Source organism: Hyla sarda, chromosome 7, assembly GCF_029499605.1.
Source record: "Hyla sarda isolate aHylSar1 chromosome 7, aHylSar1.hap1, whole genome shotgun sequence".
Taxonomy (NCBI): domain Eukaryota; kingdom Metazoa; phylum Chordata; class Amphibia; order Anura; family Hylidae; genus Hyla; species Hyla sarda.
Genome location: NC_079195.1, coordinates 178,793,898 through 178,804,841, shown reverse-complemented (window position 1 = coordinate 178,804,841; position 10,944 = coordinate 178,793,898). Strand labels below are relative to the sequence as shown.

The window sequence follows — 10,944 nt, the reverse complement described above, 5'->3', positions numbered from 1 at the left end:
GGGGGGGGGAGAGAAGCTGCACTCGCAGGTGACAAACGATTAGTACCCCGATGGGGTGCAGCGATGGGCTGTTAAACCGCCAGGGGGGGGGGGGGGGGGGGGCAGGGGAAGGGGTGTAAATACCGTGGAGCCGTCATGTTGTTCAATGTACAAACCATACCGTAAATAAATAAGCCCTACCCTGAAAATAAGCCCTAGTCTTATTTTGGAGAAACATGGTAGATACCTGTTGTATTAACCCGCAACGTTACTCTTGAAAGTGCTGACTTTGCGCAAATAAACAGGACCCAGCGTACCCAGCTTTTCAGCATCCATCCCCTCAGTACCAATATGCATGCCAACCTGGCGCTCACATGGGAGAAGGGGTCTCATGAATATTCATGCTGTCAGTTTCCCTTTGACCTACCTATAGTACAGACCCACTATATATTATTTCAGCTGATTCTGGATGAACAAGTAATAATGAAGTAACTCCACTTCTCAGGAGGATTTTTTTCCCCAGTGAATCTAAAAAACTGAGCTTTAAGTTTAGGCAGAACTTTAATAACACATACAAGTCCATATAATCCACAAGTACAGTGAATGAATGGTGGTGCACTGTGATGAACTTTAAATAGTCTGGGAATGCTCAGTCCTCAAGACCAGACCACGGTCATCAATGTAAGTAAAGTAGAAGAAATGGAAGACAGCACTCCAAAGCAGGGATAGTGAAGACAAAAAAAAAGTTTATTCACCCATCCAGTACAAAAATGATGCAATGTTTCAACTTCACAATGAAGTCTTTAAAGACTTCATTGTGAAGTTGGAACGCTGCATCATTTTTGTACTGGATGGGTGAATAAACTTTTTTTTGTCTTTACTATCCCTGCTTTGGAGTGCTGTCTTCCATTTCTTCTACTTTACTTACAAGTCCATATATATATATATATATATATATATATATATATATATATATGCACTGAAAATGTAATGGGGGTAGGGTGGTTAACCTAACTGTCTGTACAATGAGATTGGTTGTCATTAGCAGAAAAATGTAATACCTCTTAGTGTAATACAATTCATTTTGGTAGAGTAACCCTTTATATTGCTTGCATTTAACAGCAGAACACCGATTTCTCTTTTCTTCATAAGTCAAAACAATTACATTCACAGGAGAGCAGTGTCCACGTTCGCTGAAGAAATTGTGTTTCCTTCTGAGTGAGTTTTCTGATGTTTAAGAAGTTCTGAGGTAGAGAGGAAACAAGTCGAACATTCTGGGCAGGAATACACTTTATCCATTGAGTGAGTCTTGTGGTGACTTAGTAGGTTGGAATGACGTCTGAAACACTTCCCACATTCTGAACAGCAATGTGGCTTTTCGCCAGTGTGTATTTTATTGTGGTCAATAAGATTCGATATTCGTGAAAACTGTCTTCCACATTCCAAACAAGTGTATGGTTTTTCACCTGTGTGAATTCTCTCATGTTTAACAAGCTCAGACTTGCTGATAAAAGACTTCCCACACTGACAGCAGGAAAAGGGTCTCTGTCCACTGTGGATTCGTTGGTGACTTATAAGATTAGAATTCAACTTAAAGCTTTTGCCACATTCAAGACAAGAATACGGCCTCTCCTCCATGTGAATCTTCTCATGCCGAAGAAGATGGGATTTGTATGGAAAATTCTTTCCACACTCTACACATATGAAACACATGGAATCCTTCTTCTTAAATTTATTTTCACTGTTAGTAAAAATCCACGAGGACAAGGGAAAGTCAGCGAGATTTTGTTCATCACCCGAGACTGGTTCCTCTTTAATACGAGATTGATCTTTAGCTGCATGAATGTCAGAGTACTGTTCTGGATCTGAGCACATTTCACTGATATTTCCTGCTTTATCCGCCATGGATTTTTCTTTAGTATGAGAAGATGTATATGGTGAATGGTTGGAGTGTGAGCAGAGGTCAGTATCTGAAATATTTCCACTATTACCACCTGAGACAGATTCCTCCTTAACACAGGGGGGTGAGTACTGTGTATATCGCATACTTGCAAACATTTTAGTCTTGGTGGGACATGTTTCTATACATGAATCTGGTGTCTGCATTGTGTTCTCTGTACTGTCAATACCTTGCACATCTGATGTATACTTTTCAGGCCCTATGGTTAGAGCAATACCATGGTCAAAAATACCATCCTGTGAAGAAACAGGGGAAGGAGGCCCTCCCGATATTTCTGTGTCATCAGATAAATCTGTGAGGAGAGAAATACATTGTGGTAAGAAATGTTGCTGCACATTAGAGTACGAGGCTTCTCAACACGACAATCCTATTTCCAATACAGTCTTGCCTGGCATAATATCTACAAAAGTGTGAATGGGTGATAAAAGTCAAGACAAGTATTACAATGACAACAGACTAGAATTCAATCTGGAAACAGTCAGCCAAAAAGAGCGTTTCTTCAGCAATCTCTAATATTAACCCCTCAAGGACTGAGCAATTTCACGTTTTTGCATTTTCGTTTTTTCCTCCTTACCTTTAAAAAATCATAACCCTTTCAATTTTGCACCTAAAAATCTGTATTATGGCTTATTTTTTGCGCCACCAATTCTACTTTACAGTGACATTAGTCATTTTACCGAAAAAATCCACGGCGAAACAGAAAAAAATTCATTGTGCGTCAAACTTGAAGAAAAAACGCCATTTTGTACATTTTGGGGGCTTCCGTTTCTACGCAGTATATTTTTCGGTAAAAATGACAATTTATCTTTATTCTGTAGGTCCATACGGTTAAAATGATACCCTTCTTATATAGGTTTGATTTTGTATTACTTCAGAAAAAATAACTACATGCAGGAAAATTTATACGTTTAAAATTGTCATCTTCTGACCCCTATAACTTTTTTATTTTTCTGTGTTCAGGGCGCTATGAGGGCTCATTTTTGGCGCCGTGAAGTTTTTAGCGGTACCATTTTTGTTCTGATCCGACTTTTTGATCACTTTTTTGTGGTATAAAAAGTGATCAAAAATGCGCTATTTTGGACTTTGGAATTTTTTTGTGCGTACGCCATTGTTTTAAAAGCAGTATATTTTTATAATTCGGACATTTCCACACATGTTTATTTTTATTTACACTTTTTATTTTGTTACTAGGAAATGCCGGGTGATTTAAACTTTTAATTCAGAAGGGAATACCTGAAAGGGTTAACTTTTTTTTTTTTTTACACTTTTTTTGCAAGCTCATAGCTCCTATAGGGAGCTATGAGCTTGCAATGGCTGATTGCATACACAGATTGTTGCCTTGCCGTTGCATGGCAACAAGCTGTGTAATCGGCGGTTGATTGCTCCAGCCTGTAACTCAGGCATGGAGCAATCAATCAGAGCCGGGATGCCAACGGAAGAAGGTAGGGACCTTCTTCTCTCCGGGTAGCTGATCGGGGCATCGCTATTTTATCGCGATGACCCCGATCAGCCCGACTGAGCAGCCGGGAAGCATTTACTATCACTTTCGATGCGGCGCTCAGCTTTGAGCGCCGCATCGGAAGGGTTAATAGCGCCTGGCCGAACGATCGCGGCCGCGCGCTATTAGCCGCGGGTCCCGGCTGTGAATAGGCGCCGGGACCATCCCGCGTTATAGACAGGGACCGGACTTAGGACGTACTCATAAGTCCTATGTCCTTAAGGGGTTAAATAACAAGCAGGACTTTGAAGTGGGGGTGTCAATTCATTTTCCAGGATTTTTTGACTGCTTCTTGAGCAGAGAACAACGCTTTATCTAACTTGGGGGCTCATGGGGCACAGCTAAGGCTTACGTTTACATGAAGTTGAAGATCATTAAAAAATAAAGCAAAGTTTTTAGTTCCTGGAGTTTTTCTGCAGAAATACAGTATATAATTTTTTACAGATCAATAATATGTGAGATACACCATTCATTTCAGAAATATCCTCTTACCTGATGAAGTGCGGCTTTGGCGGCTCTCCAACCTCCCTTTTCTGTTAGGATTCTTGCATCTTTCTAAATTCTCCCACTCCTCCATGGAAGAATCGCCATTTGCATCCTCAAACTTTGTAGAGACCTTAAACACACAATAATACAGCCATTACCTATGATAGATCTGTATACTCTAATGTCATTATTTAAAGGGTACCATCTAGGGATCGACCGATATCGTTTTTTTAGGGCCGATACCAATAATCGGTGAAGGTTAGGGCCGATAGCCGATAACTTATACCGATATTCTGGTATAAGTTATCGGCTATTTATCCCCCCGCGACACCGCTGCAGATCATTTATTTAAAGCGTGCCATAGGCGGCCGCCACCGCCCGCTTCTCTCCCCCTGCCTGTCCGGGGGTCCTGAGACCTATCACCGCCACGGTCGCGGTGCATTATCGGCTAGGTAATTGCCGATACCGATAATGCCCAAAATCGTGATTATCTGACGATAATATCGGCCGATTCCTAGTACCATCAATGCTTGTTTGTGATAAATGACAGATCACGGCTTAACTATTGTGTAGGCAGAGCCGCATGAATGATTGCTGGATTATTCATGGAGTCCTTCACTTTTGCTTGCAGTTTTTATTAGTCTCTGTCCTCAGAAACTATTTTCTTGCACATTGTAAATATCTAGAAAGACAGAAGTTAGCTATTAAGCCAGCTTTCCTCACCTCTCTGGACAGCAAATATATTATCTTGTTGGCGAGTTCTAGGATCTTCTGGTCATTGTTTCTTTCATGTATCAGTGAGCGAGGTGAAGGTTCCCTAGTGGGGCTCTGGTTCCTGCCCCATCCCCCTGACATGCTTGGGCGACTGTTGGATGTCACACGCTTTCTGGACTTCTTCACTGGTCCATAGTCCTACATTTATTTTTTTAAACAGAAGAGAGATAGCGTATGAAATAAGAAGAGACAAATGTTATGAGCCCAATTCCTAGCATCTCTCACCTCTCCAGTTAGTAGGTATATGATCTCCAAGGTAAGTTTTAATAGGTCTTCGGTCATGTGACTTCTGTCCTTGTCCTTCCCCATTTAGTCAGGTTGACAGCCTGTATGGAGTTTTGTAGCGTATTATCTAGTTTCACCAGACTTCAGATAACAGGTCCCCTATAGGGTTTTAAAAAAATTAGGTTTGAAAAGTTTAATGTTGAAATCGCCTTTCTCAGAAAACATGTTTTATCACAGGTGGGATTCAGTATTTACGGCTGGAGGTTGTGTAAAAAAAATATAAAAAAATAAAAAATAAAAAGGCAAGCGTCTCAGGCTGGAGGGGAAAAGAAATGCACAATGAAGTGGAGGACGGGGCCACAAAGGACCTTTGTGGCCCCGTCCTCCACTTCATTGTGCATTTCTTCTCCTCTCCAGCCTGAGACGCTTGCCTTTTTTTTGTGGTCCAGTACTTGCGAGTATTTGGGACTGCGTTATGGCAGACTGATATTTGCATTGGGTATACTATATGAATTATATCTGTACACGGTAATTTATCTGTATATACAGGGATTTGTGCAATGGTCAGCACTTGTCACTTTACCCCTAAGTTTGTCTGAATTAATAACTCATACCCTGTATTTACCGTATATTTATAATTGCTAATATTTACCGGTCTGGAGTTTGAAAGATTTATGTCTGTACTTACATATTTTCTTTGAGGACAGGTGCCAAACCTTAGGTGAGGGGGTTCACAGCCCCTCTCCTGGGTTGTGCTTTAGGCTCGTAAGCCACAATCTTAATATGTCCTTGTTATGTGTTCATGGTGTGTATACAGGACTTTTTGTGCAATAAAGATTATACAGACTATATATTGGTGTGCTACTATGTTTCAGTGTTGGTTTTCTCTTGAGTATCAATTGTTGTCTTATCAGTGAGTAGCACCCGCCTTTACCATATGATATTGGTTTGAGCACCTCGTATTTCTCTATCATCTCAGCCAATCACAGAGTGAGGACACCACGGTGGCCAGTGATTGGCAAAGCAAGCAGTTCCTGCTGAGACGGCTAATCTCGAATGATTACGTCTAGAGATGAGCGAAGTTACAGTAATTCGATTCGTCACGAACTTCTCGGCTCAGCAATTGCTCACTTTAGACTGCATAAATTAGTTCAGCTTTCAGGTGCTCCGGTGGCTGGAGACTCTCCTAGGACTGTATCCACCTTTTCCAGCCCACCAGAGCTGAACTAATTTATGCAGGCTAAAGTCAGCAACCGCAGAGCCGCAAAGTTCGTGACAAATCGAATTACTGTAACTTCGCTCATCTCTAATTATGTCAGTCTAGAAGCAGTACATAAGACATTTTACACTACACCCAGTCATATATATAATATATGTGGAAATCCTATAGCCCGACGCCCGGGACAAGTAGTTTTGGGCGCCGGGCAGGTGAATTTTTTTATAGATTTAGCCCTGTATCGGGCTAGCAGGGACAGACAGACTTCCCCCTTATTGTTCTTTAATGCCGGTGTGAGGCGCAGGAGCGGATACAAGTCTACACCTCACACCGATCTCAGAGTATATGGAGGGGGTGGCGGCCTCCAGCTGACCGCAGAGCCCCCTTATCTCCCCTCCCGGAGGATGCAGCTCTACACAAGAAGACACAGCAGGGTTAGAGAAAGGATGTAAGACAGCTCCGTGCACAGCTCCATCCCCCGCACACAGCTCTATCCCTCCCCTTCCCCCTGCTCTTTCTTCACAGGACCTAATCCACCACAGGGAGGTTGCTTGTTTGCACGGGGAAAACACAGAGCGGGGGAGGGGAGAGAGGAGAGGACGTCCGGTGTGAGGGGAGATTTTCAAACCCATTTAACCTCACACCGGCCGGGACTACAGCTCTGATGTCCACTCATGGCGGCTCAGGTGAGGAGGCCGAGAATACAGACGGCGACAGGAGGGGTGGTTGTTTATGTAGGGTGTCAGTGTATGTGTGATGTGTGTGTGTAATGTATGATGGGGGGGCAGCGGCAGGTGTATGTATGATGTGTGCATATGTATGGTGTATATCAGTGTTTCCCAACCAGGGTGCCTCCAGCTGTTGCAACGCTACAACTCCCAGCATGCCCAGGGCATGCTGGGAGTTGTAGCTTTGCAACAGCTGGAGGCACCCTGGTTGGGAAACACTGGTGGATATGTATGGTGTGAGTGTATGTGTGTATGATGTCTGTGTGAGATGTGTATGTAATGTATAATGTGTGTATGATGTCTGTCTATGTGTGATGTGTATGTAATGTATGATGTGTGTATGAAGTCTATGTGTGATGTGTATGTGATGTATGATGTGGGGTGGGCAGCGGCAGGTGTATGTATGGTGGATATGTATGGTGTGAGTATGTGTGTATGATGTCTATGTGTGATGTGTATGTAATGTATAATGTGTGTATGATGTCTATGTGTGATGTGTATGTAATGTGTGTATAATGTCTAAGTGTGATGTGTGTATGTGATGTATGATGTGGGGGGGGGGGGGCAGCGGCAGGTGTATGTATGATGTGTGCATATGTATGGTGTATATGTATGGTGTGAGTGTATGTGTGTATGTAATGTATGATGTGGGGGGGGCAGTGGCGGGGGGGTGTGTATGTATCATATGGGGGCAGTGGCTGGTGTATGTATGATGTGTGCATATGTATGGTGTATATGTATGGTGTGTGTGTATGTATGATATGGGGGCAGTGGCTGGTGTATGTATGATATGTGCATATGTATGGTGTATATGTATGGTGTATGTATGGTGTGTGTATGTATGATATGGGGGCAGTGGCTGGTGTATGTATGATATGTGCATATGTATGGTGTGAGTATGTGTGATGTGTGTATGATGTCTGTCTATGTGTGTATGTAATGTATGATGTGTGGGGGGGCAGCGGCAGGTGTATGTATGATGTGTGCATATGTATGGTGTATATGTATGGTGTGAGTGTATGTGTGTATGTAATGTATGATGTGGGGGGGGCAGTGGCGGGGGGGGGTGTGTATGTATGATTTGGGGGCAGTGGCTGGTGTATGTATGATATGTGTATGCATGAATGTTTTGTATAGGAGCGGACTGTCACGTCGGGCATTAGGGCAGTTGTGCCATCTAATTTTATTTATTTTTAGTGGCACCCGCACTAAATTGCACCCCCAGAATCCCGCCCCCTTCATACTTACCCGCCAACCAAGATCCCCACGGATGCACACAAACACACCCGAACCAAAACTACAACTCCCAGCATGTTGGACCATAACCTAATCTGTAGAACTATAAAGTGTAACATGCTGGGAGTTGTAGTTTTGGTTCGGGTCAGCTGCAGAGCCATAGGCTACATCAGGGCATGCTGGGAGTTGTAGTTACTAACTGCAATTCCCAGTATTCTTTTACACAGCCTATGGCTCTGCAGCTGACACAAACCAAAACTACAACTCCCAGCATGTTCCACAATAACCTTAACTGTCCTACTATACAGTGCAACATGATGCAACACCCACAGAACCATAGGCTGCATCAGGGCATGCTGGGAGTTGTAGTTATCTACTAACTAAATGCAACTTCCAGCATTTTCTGACACAAAATGCACCATATAAACTGGAGAAGCAGAACACCCCCCAGTAACACATAAGTACCTATGAAGACTGAAAAATAGTGATTAAAATATTGTAAAAAGTGCGTATACGTGTGAATAAGCCCCTTTCCTAATAAAAGTTTCCAATTTTCTTTAAATAAAAATAATGTACAAAAATAAACATAAGTGGTATCGCTGCATGTGGAAATGTCCAGACTATTAAAATATGATGTTAATTAAATCGTACGGTGAACGGTGGAAATGTAAATAATAGTTCAGAATTGTTCATTTTTGGTCACTTCATATGAGAAATTTTTTAAAAGGTGATCAAAGAGTTACATGTAGACTTTTCTGGGCTTGGCTCAAGTGTAAGAGGAGCTACAGCTCTCCTCCTGCTAATATCCTGACATACTGCGATCACCTATTAAACCATTAGATCACCGCTGTCAGCAGTGTCTAAAGGATCTTATATCCATCCCTGGTGGTCTAGTGGGGGGGGATCGTACTATTTTGGTGGAAATTTTTTTATCTAATCAGGACAAGTGGATTTTCTTGAGGGACAAGTAGATTGTGTTCAGCTTTAGTCCCTTGGACAAGTAGTTTTTTTTTTTTTTCCACACCCCTGTATGTATAATATATATATAAAATACATTTCTGGACAACCCCTTTAAAATCTTGGCATAAAGTTACATTGTTCTACTGCAGTGATTTCCACAGTTTGGAAGGAGTCACAGAAACATAAGATAAGCAAAGGTACAATGAAGCCACCTACAGTTCCAGAAGCGGCGTACAATGATAATGCATTTCAGGCTTTAAACACAAAGATTTATTTGCTCTTGCTGGGCATGATAACTGGAGAACACAGGACCCCATAGCATTATACAGCAGAACAGCTGTGTGTGTGCCCTGCCTGTAGACTCCATATATATATATATATATATATATATATATATATATATATATATATATATATATATCTCCACATAGAAATTGGTCACAGCACAGAAGCAGCAGACTCCAAAGTAAAGCTGTTGTCTTTTTATTTGTTACCAGCAGTGCAACGTTTCGGCTATATGTTGGTCTTTCTCAAGCTTGCTTGACAAAGGCTAACATATAGCCGAAACGTTGCACTGCTGGTAACAAATAAAAAGACAACAGCTTTACTTTGGAGTCTGCTGCTTCTGTGCTGTGACCAATTTCTATGTGGATATCGATATACTGGACTTGTTATCCGGGCGATCCCCTGCACTAAACAGCTGGGGCCCAGTGCTGTTCTCCCTCTTCTCTGCATATATATATATATATATATATATATATATATATATATATATAGTCTACAGGCAGGGCGCGCGCACACACACATTAATATATATATATATATATATATATATATATATATATATATATATATATATATATAATATACAACCTTTCATTATACCAGTTGACATGTTCCTCTAAATCAGTGTTTCCCAACCAAGGAGTCTCCAGTTATTGCAAAACTACAACTCCCAGCATGCCCGGACAGCCAAAGGCTGTCCGGGCATGCTGGGAGTTGTAGTTTTACAACAGCTGGGGGCCCCCCATGGTTGGGAAACACTGGTTCAAATAGATATAAAAGCCTCAGTGCCTGATACCCCGCGAGGAAATATACACCGAAGAGCCGCTTCCTGACCCCTCACTACAAACAATATCTCACCTCGTCAGGGTCGGACCAGGAAGCCGGGGACGACTAGGAGACAAGCTACTTCCGGTGAGGAGTCGCACTCCTGATGACGTCATTCTGAAGGGGCCATGTATGGAGGGAGGGAGCTTCCGGCATGGGGGGGGCGGATGAGCGCTGCTGGCCGCAGTCTGCGCCGCTTGTATTATACTATTAATATATAGGAGACATATATAGCGGATGAGAAATGGCGCCTCCTCACATGATTACCAGTGTGCCCATGATAGTGACAGGACAACACTGTGCCCAAATCTGCGGTGCCCTCTAACGCAGTCACAGCCAGTTTCCCTATAACAGTGACAGCCCAATGGTGACATAACCATGTCTCCCGAATTGTACTCAACGCAAAGAGGGACATTTAAAAGGGAACACCGGTACATAAGTGCCTATCCCCTATCAACAGGATCCCTTGGAGGGGATAAGAGATGATGGGGGGGGGGGGGGGGGGGGGGCACTGAGAGCCAGGCAAGAGATCGTTGGGGTCCCAGCAGTCGGACCCACTTATCCCCTATCCATGGGGTCCTGTGGATAGGGGATAAGTATGTACCTCAAGTGGTATGGGTACCACTTGAGAAACCTTGGCTGGGTGTGTGGGATAAGTATGTACCAAAGTTCCCCTTTAAGAACAGACTATGGACATTGGGGGAGATTCATCAAAACCAGTGTAGCGGAAGAGTGGTGCAGTTGCCCATAGCAACCAATCAGATTGCTTCTT

At 42.8% G+C, this 10,944-nt stretch overlaps 1 protein-coding gene across 1 annotated transcript; it reads right to left on the bottom strand.

Annotated features, from left to right (window-relative positions):
• Positions 1-939: 939 nt before the first annotated feature.
• LOC130282827 (oocyte zinc finger protein XlCOF7.1-like) lies at positions 940-10,333 on the bottom strand. The gene is made up of 5 exons (XM_056531642.1): positions 10,206-10,333; positions 4,923-5,081; positions 4,647-4,835; positions 3,930-4,053; positions 940-2,231 (listed from the first exon to the last, which is right to left on the bottom strand). Exons 2-5 carry the CDS (start codon positions 5,004-5,006, stop codon positions 1,147-1,149), a joined length of 1,482 nt encoding a protein of 493 aa, XP_056387617.1. The 5' UTR covers positions 5,007-5,081; positions 10,206-10,333; the 3' UTR covers positions 940-1,146.
• Positions 10,334-10,944: the final 611 nt, after the last annotated feature.

Coding starts and splice junctions, on each gene's coding strand:
- LOC130282827 (XM_056531642.1), bottom strand. CDS start 5,006: ATGGGGAAGGACAAGGACAGAAGTCACATGACCGAAGACCTATTAAAA. Junction 4,054..4,646: donor TATATTTGCTGTCCAGAGAG/GTGAGGAAAGCT, acceptor TGTGTGTTTAAG/GTCTCTACAAAGTTTGAGGA. Junction 2,232..3,929: donor CCAAAGCCGCACTTCATCAG/GTAAGAGGATAT, acceptor CTCTCCTCACAG/ATTTATCTGATGACACAGAA.